This window comes from Melospiza georgiana, chromosome 1 (assembly GCF_028018845.1).
Source record: "Melospiza georgiana isolate bMelGeo1 chromosome 1, bMelGeo1.pri, whole genome shotgun sequence".
In the NCBI taxonomy this organism is placed as follows: Eukaryota; Metazoa; Chordata; class Aves; order Passeriformes; family Passerellidae; genus Melospiza; species Melospiza georgiana.
In genome coordinates, this window is record NC_080430.1 from 47,728,828 (window position 1) to 47,746,082 (window position 17,255).

Genomic DNA, 17,255 nt, shown 5'->3' on the forward strand with positions numbered 1-17,255 from the left:
GGCGGTGGCGGCGGCGGCGGCCCCGCCTCGCCCGGCCGAGGGGCGGGGGCTCCCGCAGAGCTACTACTACCGCCGGCGGGCGCGGGGCAGCGGCGGCTGCGAGCGCCGGGGCCGGAGCGGGGCCGGGCGGGCAGCGGCTGCGGCGGCTCCTCCTGCGCAGGAGAGCGGCGGTGCCCGAGGAGGGAGGAGGAGGAAAAGAAGAACGAGGAAAGGCGCGGGGGCCCCTCGGCGGGGCGCAGGGTTCCGCTGACCGGGCGAGTGTGGCGGAGCGGGGTCTGTCCGCAGCTGCCCCGCTCCGCCCGGTCCGCGCCGGCTCCCGCGGAGGTCCATGAGCGGCGGGCGGGCAGCCCCGGCAGCGCCCCGCGCCCGCTCCCCCGGCTCCGGCAGCGGCCCGTGGCGGCGGTGAGATGGGGGGCAGCCTGGGCTGCCACCGCTCCATCCCCCGCGACCCGGCCGACCTGTGCCACAGCCGCAAGTTCAGCGCGGCGTGCAACTTCAGCAACATCCTCGTCAACCAGGAGAGGCTCAACATCAACACGGCCACGGAGGAGGAGCTGATGACCCTGCCCGGGGTCACCCGAGTGGTGGCCCAGAACATCGTGGAGTACCGCGAGTACATCGGCGGCTTCAAGAAAGTGGAGGACCTGGCGCTGGTGAGCGGGGTGGGGGCGGCCAAGCTGGAGCAGGTGAAGTTCGAGATCTGCGTGAGCAGCAAGGGCAGCTCGGCGCAGCACTCGCCCAGCTCCGTGCGCAAGGACCCGGCCTCTGAGCACCACCTGTCCACCACCAAGATCAACATCAATACGGCCACCCCGGCACAGCTCATGAGCATCCGTGGCATCACTGAGAAGATCGCCAACAGCATTGTGGACTACCGTAAAGAGCACGGGCCCTTCAAAAGTATCGAGGACCTGGTGAGGATGGACTGCATCAACTCCTCCTTTCTGGACAAAATCAGGCACCAGATTTTTGCAGAGCGCTCCAGGCCCCCTTCAACAAATACCAACGGTGGCCTCAGCTTCATGGCCAAGCCTCACCCCAGCCCCACCTCTCTAAGCCTGCAGAGCGAGGACTTGGACTTTCCTCCCGGGGGTCCAACCCAGATCATTTCCACTCGCCCCTCTGTGGAGATGTTTGGGGGGGTGAGGGATGGCAGACCCGTCTTCAGGGTGGCTACGTGGAACCTGCAAAGCTGCTCCGTGGAGAAGGCCAACAACCCCGGCGTGCGGGAGGTCGTGTGCATGACGCTGCTGGAGAACAGGTAAGAGGCAGCACCTGACCTGCAGGCCCAGCTCCATGCAGGATTGTAGGCTCATGCCTTTGAGGTTTGGGCACTGTAGAGTCTTGTTGTGATTCTAGTGGGACTGACTCCTTCCTGGGATTACTAAGTGTTTCCCACTCCTTGCATGAAACCGTGTTCGAGTCATAACGCTGGGACTGTAGTGGCTGTCCCTCCATAAAGCTGCTGTAACCTTCGATGGGCAGTGGAGCTCCTGAGGAGGGGTGTGTGTGTGTACACACAGCTGTGCAGGGGAGACTGGCCTGTCACAGTCACCTCAGGCCTGTTAATGGTTGCTCAAGGATTGTTTCTCCATTAAGAGCCTTTTGAACAGGTCATGGAGAGCAGCCTTTCCTGCCAGAAGCTGGGGGGCAGTAGCAGGAGAAGGGCTGTGTAACAGGTGTGGAATGCCACAGCTCGTCCCGCAAGGGTGACACAGCTTCTTAATGAGAGGTCATGGGGCATCTCCTGAGCTGGAGGGACTGCTCATCCTTGGGGATGTGAGACATGGAGCACCTGCCTGGGGAGGCTGTGCTGTCCTTGTGCCAGGCTTTGTGCCCTGACCACACTGAGCACTTGGTGGTGTGGCAAACAGGATGGTACTTCAGTTCTTAATGCAAAGCTGGGAGTTTGGGTTTTGTTTTTTTGTGTGTAATTGTTCAAGGGTGCTGGGGATGACTGTCTTACTAAACTTTCTGCTGGACACAGAAATGCAGATTGCAATAAGCGTTTTGAAATAACTCCAGCCCTTTCCTCTTCATGTGTCAAATCTGTCCCAGCTGATCTGGTATTTAGTTTACAACAGAGGTAAAGTTACTTTTCTCTCTGGCTGTGACTCAGACTTCCAGCAGGAAATGAATAGGGGCAGGGGACTCTTGGGCTTCTGCAAAAGGGATGTTGTGGGGAGGGGAAGTGCTCATGAGCTGTTATCTCTGTCCTTTTCCAATAATATGCTGAATAACAGCTCTTGTTGGTGCGGTTGCAGAGGTCAGGCATGCGAGCAGGAGGGTGGCAGTGATATGAAATCTGTGCTGCAGTACAGTATTTGTGGCCAGGGATACCTCTGCCGTGCACTGCTTGGGAGCCTGGTGCTGCCACGTAGGAAACGTCTGTCATCTCACAGCCACCACTGTCTGATACCCAAAATGAAGATGATAAACCAGCAGGGTTATTGAGATGTTACACTGATGGCTTCAGCCTAACATCTGTCAATATTCTGCTTCACTACTTCAGGTATCCTGTGCTTCCCTCTTTGTCTCCACTTTCTCTTGCTATTTTTTTCTCTTTTTTGGTGTGGTTTTTTTTTGTTTGTTTTTTGTTTTGTTTTTATTTTGGGTTTTTTTTTTGGTAAGCAGCTGGAGTGGACCTGCTGGGGATAGAAACTCAGATTATCTCTAGTCTCATAATAATTCTAATAATCCAGTTTTGGAACAAAAGTGACTTTGGAGATTTATTTATATTTTTTATATACATAAGTAAGGGATTTTTAAGGACCTCCTCCAGTGAAGTGCTAACTGTCACTTCTGCAACTTCAGCATTTTGGGGGGGAAAAGCTCCAAACAAGATGACCCACCTATTACAAAAACCAGGAAGATGTAGTGGCTTCTAAAATAAAGCTGCCTTAGCCCAAGCTGGTCACTGTGTGTGTAGAGTGGAAATTAGTTTAAATTTTACACTGAGACTGCATGGTGCTTAGTTTCTGTGCAGCCTGGCCAACAGGCACTTAATTGTGCTGGGTGCTGTAAAATGTCTCCTGGATACTTTGAAGTTTCAAAGGAGCCTGGTAGAAGTGCTTGTTTTTGTTCTGTTTTATTGCACATATCTGTGTCATCAATCACACAGGGTGAGTGCGATGCAATTGTTTTCTGTACTTGATCCAATTTGTGATAACGTGAGAAGCTGGAAAGAAATGAGAGCAATGTGTATCCACAGACAAGCCTGCAAAACTTTCCTGGGAAAATAAATGTGGGAACAGAAAAGAGCAGCACTATGCAGGAAAAATATATACATTGGGAAAAGCCATACTCAGCAACTCAGGGAGGAATTTCCTCTTGCTTGTGTGAGCATTGATGGGGTCAGGGGAGCTTTGTAGCTGTAAAACAGCCTCAGCTGAGGCCAGAATCTGCCTGCCTTCTGCTTTTGAGCTCTGTGGTCTCACTCCCAGCTCAGGTTGAGTACCCTGGGAATGGACAGAATGCCTTGCAAACTAATCTTTGCACAGGTAAATCAACTTCAGTAGACAGTCAGCTGGAGAAATTCACCTCTTGCTTCTCCAGGCAAGAATATATCACTGCACAGGGCTCACCAGCTTTCAGCCTCACAAAATCCATGGGTGTGTTTTCAAGGTGCTCTGTGGGTGTCTCACGTGTGTTGCTCAAGTCTCCAGCTGTGACCCAAGCTGGAGGTGGATCTGAAGGATCTTTAGCCTGACAGTAGGTGCTCTCATGTGCTGTGCTAATGGGCACCTGCTTGCTGCTGCCCATTCCTGATGTGCAGGAATAAGTGTGCTCCTTCATGCTGGTTCCTTGCAGTCAGGGCTGGGCTCAGGTTGTCCAGGATGCTCTCAGGAGCTGGAGTACTGTCTTGTTGCAGCTGGAGGAGCTGCCTCACCTTGTTTCTTAAGTCCAGAAATAAAGAACAGCAAGTCAAGATGATCAGTAAAACTGTGTAACGAGAAGCAAAGAATCTAAATTTTATGAACTGCGGTCTTTTATGCCAGTTAAAAGGCTTGCTTTGGGGTTTGCTTTTTAAAAATTTGCTGGTTGGGGTTTTTTTGTGTTTTAATGACATGGTCACAGCAAGTAGCTTTAAAACCCCTTGGGGCTGTTCTTTCAGGTGTTAACCATGGTACTGCTTCTTTCCAGGTGAGGTAGAAGGCTGTGCTCCTCCTGTCTTCCAGCCCTTTGCATTGAGGGAACAGTTGTGTAGGAAGGAAAGAGGGCCAGACTTTCATTCAAACCAAACAAAAAGCAAGAAAATGTCATATTGCAACCTGCTGAAGGGAGGAAAAAAAAAAAAGAACTTAATTCAAAGTCTCATGCTTGTTCCCAGAAGTGCTAAATTTCTGGAGAGCAGTGAAGGGAATGTACACTAAATCAGTAAGCATGACTACTACTGCTAAGCTATTTTGAAATTCATTGCTGTAGTGCAAAAATAATGAAATACAGCAAGGTCCTCACCCTCTTTTCTCATATTACAAGGATCTATGGTTATCACAGTGCTTGAAGTGAAGGAGTGAGGTGTTTTCATTCAGAGGACTAGAGGGTAATTTTAGAAGAGCTTAACATGATGAACGAGGAGGCGGGCATGACACATAATTGGATTGAAGTATCAAGTCTGGGGTGAGTTTGCCCAAACCTGCAGTGTTTCTTGCAGGTGTTGTTCAGAAAATCTGGGATTTATTGACAAAGAGTCAGAGTTGGCCTGTCTCTGGGGATGCAGGTCATCCTCTCTATCTGACCTCCACGTCCTCCCCATTCTCAGGGGCAATGGGGGAACCAACTGCTTCTTCTCACCAAAAAAAATAAAGAAAAATGTAGGGTTAGAGTAGCATGATTAAAAGGGCAAGTTCAGGTCAAAGGCAGTGAGTGTTTTTGTGGAGAATAAGTATCCCCCTGTTTCCAGCCCCAGAGGATGTTTCCTCTGGACAAGGATGGTGGAAGCACCTCAGAAGTGCCCCATACCCCAGGTCCATAGGGAAGGTACTTTGGCCACTCTTTATCCATACCTGCCTCAGGCCTGTCCCTCCTTGCCATACACTGAGCTCGTGGCTCCTGTGACACCCTGTGACTGCTTTCTCTGGCTGTCAGGGTGCCAGCTGGATGATCCCATGAAGAGTGTGGCACAGGCATGAGCAACACTGACAGACAGGGCACCTTAGATGTGCAAATTCCAGTTTGGCTTTGTGCTTTGAAGTCTGCAGGTAGCCAAGGGCAGTGATCAGCTGTGCACCTTCCCCAGCCTGGCTTCCAGTGGAGGTTTTCCAACTAGTTTTCATGATGTTTTATAATACTGAACAGCAACTTTGTGAAGACCTCTAAACTTTTTTTTTTTTTTTCCCTTGGAAGCACACTTTGCAGTTGACTGAATGAAAATTGATGGAAGGTTTGAAGTCCAGAACGTATACTCTATCTAAAGGAGGGGGACCATGTGTCAAGATGATTGCGGGTCCAAAGGTCCACAGAGCCCAGCTCTGCTTCCTTTCAGATGTCAAGGAGTTCAAGCTGTTGTTTCTTCTGTTGCTTTCTTTGGGCAGCTTCTTGGTGTGGTTACATCTTCTACATGCAAAAAGTGTAAGTGATAAAGCCTTAACACTTATTGCAAAAACTGCAGAACCACAGAAGAGCTCAGGTTGAAAGTGACCTCAGAATATCATCTGACCCAGCCTTTCCTGGGAAAGTGAGCCTGGATGAAATTATCTATCTCTGTGTCCAATCACACAGGCTAGAGGTTTGAAAACCTCTAGGAGGTTGTTCCAGTGATTGAGTCTTTTCACTATAAAAAGAGTTATAACCTGCATGTCTATAGAGTAACAAATACAAATAACAGAATAAGGTTTGGACTTAGCACTGGTGTTATTTTTTTTTTCTTTGGCATGGACAGTAAGCTTTAGGAACATGTCAGTCCTTTTTTCTTCCCAAGGTTTGTAACTGGTGAGCTGTGTTCAGTTTAGTTAGATGCACAGAGGTCTCTCAATGGCAAGAAATTAATCTCAATTTCTGTGTCTGGGGCTTAAATCAGTGTTCCAGCTGGGGCAACAGTAGGTAAACCTCAGCCCAAAATTGCTGCCTTACCTACCCTAGGAGACCTTAAGCTTGTCACCTAATAAAAAGAGAAGTTTCTGAGCCAACCTCTGAAGCAGTCTCTTCCTATTAAGACATGAGGAAAACTTAATCTTGCTCAGGCCCCTGCACTAGGGGCTGGAGGCAGGAGAACCACTTTTCCCGTTGTTCCTCCACACTAAACAGGGTGGGGCTTTTACTTTCCTCTCCAGTCTCTTAGTCTGAGCTGAGAGATGGGATTTTACAAGGGGCAGCTCTTTGCTACTGGGCCTTGTTAATTTGCTTGAGAAGGGGAATGGTGTGGTACCTTGCCTCTGGGATTGTCTTGGGTTTCCTGTCAGGATGATGGAAAAAGATTGCACCCCCACAGAGCAGACATCATGGTAATTTATCATGGTGGTAGTGATGGGTGTACTTGCACACTTCAGAGGTCCATCACCAGCTTGTATTTGTTGTTTCTATGCTGTTGCTGAAGCTCTCAGTGGTCAGTCAAAGCCCTGAGGTGCATCTGTTTTATATCTCTTTCTTTGTAAAGCTACGTGGTTTTCCCTCCATTGTGTTAGGCTGGAGCCTTGCCAAGAATAATTCCCCTGCAAGAAAAGATCAGGAAAGAGGGGCTGGCTCGAGTAACCTGAACATGCTAATAAGTCTTAAGCAGCAGAAGAACAAATACACCCTCTTCTCCTTATGTAATAGAGAGGAAATCCTGCCTCCTGCAACTTCAGAGAAAACTTAAGGAAAAAAAGGAATTGTTAGATGATATCATTTGTGTGCACTTCACAAAGGGATTTTAATGAGCAGTAGAAAAAATGATGCATATAAAGCCACCATTAGTTTGCACTTTCTGATGCCTCAGAGGACAAAAATGTGGGGTGATGGAAGTGCTGTTGTTTTGGGGATTGGTTTTTTTGTTGGTATTTTTTTTTTTTTCTTCCACCTGCATGAGACTAGTGGGAGCCTTGAACTGCCTTCTGCATACCATCTGGCATGGGAAAGCAGCAGGTCAGACCCTGAGATACGTATTTTCCAGTGAAATGAGACTCAACTGATTTACTCCTGTTCAGGATTTGGCCCATTCCTTTGCCTGTGTACAATCACATGAATGCCACCAAGCTTAATGCCTAAAGAGCACTGCCCTCTCCCTGGGGGTTAGGGCTCCTCTGAGGTACTGCTCCCATCTTGGGTAGGGGCTCCAGCCCCTTTCAGGACTGCTGCTGGGGGAGCAAGTGATGTCAGTTTTGAATTAATCAAATAATATGCTAATCGGATTCCATTTCCAAACCTCTGCTTCCTATGGATGCAGTAGTGAGCCCCTCTACAAGGGCATCACCTGTTCCGCCTGCAGGAGGTGGGCTGCTCGTTCGGGATGCTTTGCAGCTCCTGGGTCTTTGCAGGAGAGATCAAAAGCAGAGGGTGGACTTGCAGCAAGACTCTGAAGGGTGGATGCCATCCCTGTGTCCAGGCACTTGGAGAAGGCATCTGGAGCCACGTGCTCTGCAGGAGATCTCGGAGGAGAATGCACTGAGCTAGCTGCTTGGTCCTGCTTGGTCTCTGTTGCCACAGCCCCCACAGCTTTCCTTCCTCAGACATGACACAGGAATGTAGGACAGGCCCTTGAAATTACCCCTGAGAAGCCTTTCCAGGGATTTTCTGTTTTAAATGGAGGTCTGGGCATTGTTTTAACTTTGCACAACTGCAGTTTCAGCGTGTTTCCTGAACATTCAAGAGCTGTATCCAACCAGTCATTTTTATCTGCTTTGAAGTTGAGAATGTGGCTGGAAAAATAGTGTAGTTAAAGACTGGTTTATCCATATAAAATAAACATTATTCTTCTCATTTTTAAAATTATAACCATGCCTTGCCACTGTTACTTGTGCCATAAAGCTTGACTAAAATGAAACAGATTAGTGGGGAAAGAGCTGGTTCATATATTATTCTTTTCTCCCAACACTTCTAATTGATACATCTGGCAGCACTTAATGGCCACATAGTTTCAATCCATGCCTGCTGCACTATTTTGCACGTGTTATTTTGTGTTACTGGATTAATGTTGCACATTGCAGGTATTTTGGTAAACCAGAGCTGCCGGCTTATTCCTGTATATCCTGCAAGGTTTGCTTAATTCCAAAGCAAAGATTAAATGGGTTGTGGCTGATTTATGGTAATAAATTGGTGAATTATTAAGTGATGCTGTACTGCCTGTTCCCGAATCACAAGCAGAGGCCACAAGACTATAACCTCATTCTGCTTGACTTCTCAGAAATCTTGTGCCACATGGCTGTAGGAGACAGACTAGGTGTCTACACGCAGGGCTTTGTCCTATAAACAGAAATATTTAATGCTTCGTGACTTTTTCCTGTGGTTTGGGAACTTGCAGTACAGCTGCAGGAAGGGTGATTTTCTAACTTTGTCTTTGAAAAGAGCAACAAGACCATTTCTAATTCTTACTGGGAAAGAAGAACCAAGGCACTACTCAGTTCCTGACAAGGTGCAAGCAGAAGCTTGGTCACTTGCTGTTTACTAGAGGAAAACACTGTCTCTGCAACCAAGTGCTGGGTCTAGCTCACTGTGAACATGGGTCTCCAGCGGTGTTAAACAGGAATATTTTGGACAGGGTTTTTTCAAATTTAGCTGCATCCTTCTTGATGTAATTGAGCTTCAATGTGTTTCCTACAGCTTCATTGTTAGGAGGACCCTGCTTCTTTAGTTTCTAATTAGTGTTTCTTTGGGAACATGCTTTTGAGATTTGGCTGGATGAGGAGAGAAGAGGTGATAGGTCATGGATTACAGTGTGCTGGTAACTTTATTTTAAAGTCTCATTGTTCTTCATTGTAATGCAAGTGGAAGCTGACAGATGGAAGCACAGTGTCCTTACTGAAATAATTACAATATGCTGCAGTAATTTCTTAAGACTATTATATGGTGTGGTGATGGAGACAAGAGCCATGGCACATTAATAATAACAGTGTTTAAAAATAGGAACACAATAGCTTCTTCACTTCCAAAATTTTTTCCATTATTATTTTGCAGAGGTACTGTGCTTTGTTTGAGTAATAGCTGGTGATCCCCACTGATTTATCAGAGAGTAAAAGTGCATGATGGCTTTGCTGAGGGGAGGGGAAGACCTACCAGAGACCTCCCTTCTCATGTTTGTCCTCTCCCTCATCTCAGGCCTGAGTGTTCCACAGTGGATTCCAAAATGCCTTGTAAGGTGCCAAGAGCATGGTGGGCATCATATCAGTGGGAGATAAATATGAAGGGAATATGCAGCTGTGGTAAAAAAGGATATTTTTCTGTCAATGGACTGCTTCATCTCACCCCTGGCATATACAGCCTATCCATGTCCTGATCAGACCATGTGACATTTTCAAATGGCACGAGTGTTTTAAACGGCTTGGTCACCGGCGGGGAGGCTCAGTGCTGCTGACCTCCTTTCCCTCCCTGCTGCTGGGGGTTTGTGCAGGAAGGAGCCCGGAGTCAGCACCAAGCTGTTATTTTCAGTGCCTGTGGTGAAATTGTTAGAGGCCAGTGAGTAAGAGAAATAAGTTTACCCTGCAGGTGCCCCATGTGCGTGCATGTTCCAAAAGTTCAACTGTGTGTAAAAATATAATTTAAAAAACAATTGATTCCTATGGAAAAATACATCTGGGGTTATATTGTTGTGTGTGCTAGGGTTGGCTGAGAGCACTGTGGATACTGGCTGTGCACCGCGAGTGCAGTGGAATTAATGCAGCCTGCTTGTGCAGATTGGATTGGAATCCCTCTGACTGAGGCCGTCTGGAAGGGAGCCTCATGCAGGCTGTCTGTCTGTTCTGTCCTTGTGTCTGTCACGGAGCTGCGAGGAGAGCACAGTAATGCCCCTCTGCTCTTTGTGGTGAACATCCCAATGGGCAAGGCTATACCTGGGGGCAGCTCTTACTGTAGGCTTACGGATACAGATAATGAGGAGCAACCAGGAAATTTCCTTTTCCTTCTGCATGACTATTTTTCTCCCTGTTTTTAGAGGTGTTTCAGGTAATGTGACCGATCTCCTGTGCAAATTTAGCTGCAACAGCTGTCCAAGCCGTTCACAGCTGAACGGGTTGTTAATGGGCTCCTGAGCAGCTAATTGATCAGCTCTGCTCTGGCTGCGTGAGGCAGTGGCAGCCTTCCTGCCCCAAATCCCTCCTGCTTGCTGCACGCCAGTCCTGCAGAGCCGCCCTTCCCTCTGCTTCGCAGGGCGGGAGGAATAAAGGAGCTGCTGCTTTTGCCTTCGGACTTATCCTTCCCCTCCCTGGTATTTATTTATAGCCGCGCTGTTCCCCTCCGCTTCCGTGTCGCCGTGTCGGGCACAGCCCTGCGGGTGCGCTCGGCTGCCCAGGGCTTGCTCCAGGCTCGCTGGAGGTAATTGCCGGTCAGTGCCCGCTCTCTCCAGCTCGGGCTGGGCTGGACTAAAGGCTAGCCACCTTTCTGCCAAACTGGAAGCAGCGTGCTGTTGGATACACACTGGATGTTAACTTAGAAACCTTATATTTGGGTTCTTTATTTGTTCTGTTTAAACAAATAAGACCAAGTGTGGTTCCGTCTCAGCGCCATTGAATCGCAGGGTGTTGTGTCAAGAGCAGGTCTTAATGAGGTGTTGAAAAATGAACTGTCAGGCAAGTTTTCCTTTCATACATGCAGGGCAAGTTCTTCGGGTTTGCTGTCAAACCTATTGCCTGTAGAATGTTAAATGACTGCCTTACTCTTCTTTTTTACTCCTAAGCAGACAGAAACATGGAATAATGTGAACCCCTGTCAGGGAGGATACTCTTAGCTAGGAATAACCTAAATGACTTGTTTTAAAACAGTCTGCTCTTCTAACAGGGCAGGAAATTTCCAGTGGTAATCCCATTTAGGCTAATATGGGCAGATACTGCTCTTCCACCAGACACATTGGTGGGTAAAAATTGCCTTAGGGAAATCTTTGAGTTGTTCCCCTCTTGTGACATGTGGGGCTGATGGTGGTGAGGCACATACCAGCACCACAATACACAGGAGAGGAAGTACACTGTGTCTGCAAGAGATTCTTCCCCATACACAAAACACCAGAGCTGCTGGTGAGTTAAGAGCTAAAATAAATGATGTTACCAAGAAAATACTGCAGTGTTACCTGACTACCCTTTGCAACCTTTATTCTGACTGGCCCAAGTTTTCCTATGATTCTGGCAGCAATGACAGTGCAATTTTTGGCTATCTATTTGTCTATATCTTCCTGCTAGTCCTTTGTACAGCTCTTTCCATTATCTATAGCTGTGTTTACAGTCCCCTTTCATAATTAATGGGGACTACCAGCTGCCCACTGCCATCCCTGTTGGCTGCTCTCCCGAAAACACTGCATTGAGCAATAAGCAGCATGTGGCCTGGGTGAGGGCAAAGGGGTTGGTACTACTGGCAGATAGCACAGAGGTACTTCCAGCACATCCCAGAGGGGTCTCTTGGTGAAGATTACCCATTGGTTACCAAGAAACCCCTACAATGTCTTTTTTTATTGCTTCTGAGGTCTCTAGTGCAAAGCAGCGCTGCATGAAAGGAAGCCGTGGCTTAAAGGACAAGATACAGTTTCAGTCATCAGCTGGTGGATATAGACACAGATAGATATTTCATAGACATTTCAACAATGTTGACTCTGTGCTGTTGTCAGTGAAAGTTCTGGAAGCATTGGAAGCTGTGCGAAAGCCACCTCCAAGGATGTGGTGTTTCCCATTTCTATTTTAAACTGAGAGCACTTGGACTTTGCTGAGGTTTGACTTGCTTCTCTATCCATTTTTCTTTTTTTTTTTCTTTTTCTTTTTTTTTTTTTTTTTTTTGTTTTCTGTGCGTGTGTGTATGCAGCAGATTTTTGAGGAGCTGGATGCAAGGATGATGGTGAGCTATATTGCCCGGCTGAGCTCTGAAATTTGGCAAAAAGAAACTGAAAGCAAGAAACTGGACAGATATCTGTATACTGGTTGTCTATAGGTTGAAAGGAAGTTGCCTCATAGGCTTGCTTCTATCTTCAACCTTATATTTGAAGCTTGCTCTTGCAACCTGAACATGAGTCCCCCTTCCACGTCCTCTTTCCACTCCTTTCAGGGTTTTACTGGCTTTTTGGTATGTTCAAGTCTTGCCATACCTTGAACACTTCCAGTTATCTCAAATGCTGCTTGATCAAGCCTTTGCTTTCACACCATGAAGGTTGAATGAAATCATCTCTCACCTACAAGGCTGAGAATTTCAGTTTCCTTGGATCATCTGTGATACTTCCCCCAAATCATTCTAATGCCATCTTCTTACTCCAAGATGTGTTGCAGCATTTCTTTCTCTGCTGAGGCCTCTTGCCAGGCAGTTTGAAAGTCAGTGCCTTTTAAGATAGATCAAGTTTCAGGCAAAAGCTGCCTGAAAACTGCAGCCTTGCCTTTTATGTCTGAGGGTGTTAGGAATTCTTGCAATTAGAGGAGGCACTTGTACCGTTGCTTTAAAGGAAAAAAGTATTTATGTTTTCCATTTCTGTTCCTCAGAGGTACTAAAAGCTCTGCAGAGAAATAAATTGCTAGCTTCCTGATGTGTTGGTTGTGGTATTATTTTTAACTTCTTCGAGCAGTTGTTTTAAAGGAGTTTGTGTGTACGTTAGGCACTTGGCAGCGTGAGTACTCAGTATATTTTCCTATCTGATTATGCTGTGAGGGTGCGTGCTGCACTGACAGTTTATGGTTCCTCTTCCATATGCATCCCATCTTCCTGAAGATAGTGTTGGAGATGTCAGCTCTGTGAGGAGAGACTGATGAATTTATATCAGAAGAATCTTTTTTGTCTAGCAGCTCTTCAACACAGCACTCTGTTCAGAATATCTCTTAAAAATAGAAAGTACTGGAGGAATATCAGCTTTGTCATGGCGGTGTCGTTCATCATCAGTGCCAAATTGATTCCCTGGTATTAGTAGGAGAAAGCCTGAGTTGCCCACACAAGGTTCCCTGTGCCCCAGTTTTTAGAGTGCTTGGTGAGATATTTTTCATTATTGTTTTGGAGTCTTCAGCCAGACCAGCACAAAGTGTGTGTACTCACTTAACTCATACCTAAGTGTGTTTTTCAGTAGGAGTGGAACTATGATGGTCTAAAAACTTCAGTTCTTCTGGAGATGAGATTTCCTTGTGTATTTATCTGCTGCAGGCCAATTTCATGTTATCAAGGAGTAAGGGTCATACAACAGCATGAATCCAGCATCCAAGAAAAGTACAGAGATTGTTGCTTCCCTTTTTATTACTCCCAGTGCTTGGCTCAAGTTTCACCTCCCAGGTCTACTCCTCAAAACTGGGGTGTTCCTGGAAAGGCTGTCATATCTAGAAGTTTTTTTCCCACTGAATTGGTGGTTAAACTTTGGACAGTTTTATTATCCCTTTTTTTCATCCTACTGAGCGCTTCATCCAATCAAATACTTCTGCATGCTTCCCTGTCACCCTATTTTTATGTCTTGTTTTCCATACTGGCATTCTGCCTTATGGGTACAATGAATGGCAAGATATATTTTAGTACTGTGTTATTGCCCATAGGTATTAAATTACTGGTTTGATTGTTTTTATAGGCTGTTTTTATAGCACAACTTTAGGAGGCAGTCAGTCATGCTAACAAAGTCTGTGTGAGGCACACCTCTTCAAATAATCTGGAATGATTTCCATAGAGCAATGATTACTTCCTCCTCAGAATAATCAAGAAACAGGAGTGGGATCAACATTGTTAAAGGTTTATAGTTTCTCCTCCGTGACTTTTTAGACCTGCAGGTTGTAAACACGATTGAGAAGAATCACTGGTGCCCTCTTTATGTTGCCTTATGTGCACTATTGAATTCAATAAAATTGTCACCAGAGCTCAGCATTCAGTGTTCTTGCTCCTTTTCCCTGGGGGTATCTGCGCTGCCAGCTTCACCATTTCACCAAAACACTGATTTTTGGGGTGTTACCAAGCTTGGGAAGGTCAGTGGCAACCTGGAGGCATGCAGGGTATGGCAGTGGGGGGCCAGGGCATCAGGGAGAACCTATGGGGAACATCTTCACGAGCATCCACATAATCCTCTTTCATGCCCTGCATGTAGTTTGTTAAGAGCTTGTTTGACTTGGAACTTGTTAAGAGTTTGCCTTGGATCTTGTTACAAAACATGTAAATCATATCAAAAGCTGCACAAGACATAATTTTGCACCAGTATGTGCATCCCATCAAGCATGATTTCCTCCTGTCATCCCTTTCCAAGATACATTTGCACTTCAGCTCCAATATTTGGAGAGCTCTGGGTCTGCATAAAGCAGACTTCCTCGTTCCCACAGAGGTCTGGTGTTTCTAAGACTGTTTTGTGCCGAAGCCCCTGACCTAAATAAGGTTAAGGATCTGGGCCACACAATTAGCACCCAATGCCAAGAAAGGAAAAGCTAAACTTGAGCCACCATTCCCCCCTTGGCCAGGGCTGCTCTGCATGGGAGGCTCTGTAGTCCTCTTGCATCCTTATGCTGTAAAGGCCATTCTTATGTGCAGACGTCTCCGAGCCTGGCACGCAGGGATCCTCTGTGACTGAGGAGCTTTCAAAACTCCTTCCTGCATGTCATTGTGCAGCCAGGAGCTGGGATTGCTTCCAGCTCACTGAAGACACTCCGACATTGTTCCCTCCTAATCCCCTCCTTCTCCCAGAGCATGGTTTTTCGGAAGGCTAGCATGTTCCCTTGCTGGCTTTCCAGGCGGGAACACAAGCGGCGGTTCCTGGGAATAGCGTAACCCCGAATTAGCGATGAGCCAAGGCAGAGGGCGGCTGCATGGTGTGATGGTGGGATGAGCCCTTGGCTCTGTGCTGTGTGAGGGAGGATGCCTGGCTAGCCAGGCTGGCTTGTGGCTGGGCTCCATTTATCTGCTTGCTGGCTTGCCAACAAGAAGCACAAGTGTTTAGCAGTGGTGGGGATGGGTTTCAGCAGGAAGAAATGCCGTTCCCCCATCCCCCTTCTTGCAGCCATGCTGAGGTTGAATCACACCTGGTTTGCTGTTTCATTTGTGTGCTGGTAGCCTGGGGAAATAAAAGCAGGTTAATGGGACAGGGAGGAGGGTGCTTTCTACTGAAGTGGCTTTTTTTTTTCCCCAAACCCAGATACAAGCAGAGAGAGAGAGAGAACAAGGTAATGAATAAATAGAAATATTCAGATGTCTTTACAAGGGCATCTTTCAGTGCAGGGATTTGACCTTGGAGATTTGGATTGTGTAATTTATAAGATGGTGGCCTGAAGGTGCGGCTCCAAAAGACTGCACATCCCTCAAGGCATTCACCGGTCCAAAGGGAAAGAAGAGTAAAGGGGATTTATTCCAGCTAAGTTCTGCCACCTTTTCCTGCCTTCTAGCAGGTCAGGAGCTCAGGTGAAATTAGAACTTCTGGTACATCTGGCTGTGCTACTGTTCACTCTGCTGCTCCTTCTGATGTTATTAGCTGTGTGTATTTGGAGCACTGAAGGAGATATTTAAGGAGAGGGAAGCTGGGATTGAAGCTGGCGTTTTTTCAGGTTTTCTTCATATGATGAGAACCTGGAAACATCTATAGCCATGAGCACCAGCAAGCATGACTGGGATCCCTAAATTAATGGTGGATCTATGGTGGGTCCTATCTATTCCCTAAATAGATGTTGGAGCCTCCTTTGCAGTGTCAGGCTCTAACTTTCAAGTTTTTCCTCTTAGGAATAATGAAAAATGGTGAAGATAGTTTCTGAAAAAATAGCAGAATTAACTTAGAGCTATACTTAACAACTTTGCAGGTCTGTTGTGATCTGTGGTCTCACACATTTTGCTTTCATCCCTCAGAGCATGTCCTGTAGAAAAGGCTGTGTTCCTGGGAGACTGGACAGCTAAAGTGGGAGGTGGATAGTCAGTCAAATCCCACAATGATATGCATGATCTTAAATTGGATATTAGGAAAAATTTCTTTGCTGAAAGGGTTGTCAAGTATTGAAATAGGCTGCCAAGGGAAGGGGTTGAGTTACCAGCCCTGGAGGTATTTAAAGGATGTGCAGATGTGGTGCTTAGGGGCAGTTTTAGTGATGGACTTGCTGCTGTCAGGTTAATGGTTGGAGCTGGTGATCTTGCAGGTCTCTTCCATCCTAAGCATTTCTCTGATTCTATGGGTTGCCACTGTGAGCTTTGGGTCACATCCTGGTGTGACGTAAAGGGCGCAGCCGTCGGGGACACATTGCTCCACCTCCTCCAGCTAACCCACATCCCTTTACCTCACATCCTGTAGACAGGATGGGTATTTCCCTTCTTGAAAGAGGGCTTTAAAGCATTATTGTGTTTTGGGATGGGGGTAGGGCAGAGAGGAAATCAAAAGCCCAGCATGCTGGCTTTGCTGACTTAGGAAATCAGATGGTTTGCCTTGTGAGGGATTTCTTCAGTGCAAAGCTGGTTGTGAAGTGGTGGTTTGTGGCAATGTTGACTAATTCATGTTTTCCTGCCAGAGGAGGGGTAGAGTGATCCCAACAAAGTGTTGGTTCTGCCTCATGGTGTAACAAAACTCCCTTTGCACGCTGTCTTTGTATCTATGCACGCACAAGTTGTCCCTGCTTGCTCATCTGAACAGGTTATCTCTCTGCTTCTGGCTGTGGTCAGCTAACTTCAGCTGGTGGGAGGTTTTGTAGTGACCCAGGCTCTGGGAAGACCACCCTGCCATGCTTTTGAATGAAGGGAGTAGCATCACTGCTGAAGATCTGTTCCAGTGTTAGCTCAGCCTCTTCTGCCCATGCTGACTACTAAAATGTGTAATTTTTTTGCCTGAACTATTTGTGCTTTTCTCTGAAGAGGAGAAGGACAATTTAAAATTCTCCTTTCTGCTCCCTTCTTCTACCCCACTTTTCTGGGAAAGCTGTCCTTAGCATTTTCCTCTGTGCTTATATCATGAGACATGTAACGTATGATGTGATCTCCTCCCGATGTTCTCCTAAAAGAGGAAGGCACGACTGCAGCCTCTGTAGCCTTTCTTCCCCAAGGGTACTGCTTCTTTCCTCATCCTCCCGTGTCTCTACATGGTCATTTGTACCTCTCTCCAAGTGAGACCACCCAGTCTTGTCATCATTGCCTCGCTGAGCATCCTTGGTAAGAGGTTGACTATGATCTATGGCGTCACCCAGAGACCCATCCTACCTCTTTGCTCCATTAAGGATCATTTTTATGTTTCCTCATGC

The 17,255-nt window shown here is 46.9% G+C and overlaps 1 protein-coding gene across 1 annotated transcript in view; it reads left to right on the forward strand.

The window, feature by feature from the left end:
* The first annotated feature begins 379 nt into the window (after positions 1-379).
* The window catches only part of EEPD1 (endonuclease/exonuclease/phosphatase family domain containing 1), a 62,505-nt gene continuing 45,629 nt past the window's right edge, over positions 380-17,255 (forward strand). The window contains exon 1 of the mRNA XM_058029560.1: positions 380-1,261. Coding sequence (XP_057885543.1) covers positions 408-1,261 — 854 coding nt within the window. The 5' untranslated portion in view covers positions 380-407. The remainder of the gene's footprint in view (positions 1,262-17,255) is intronic.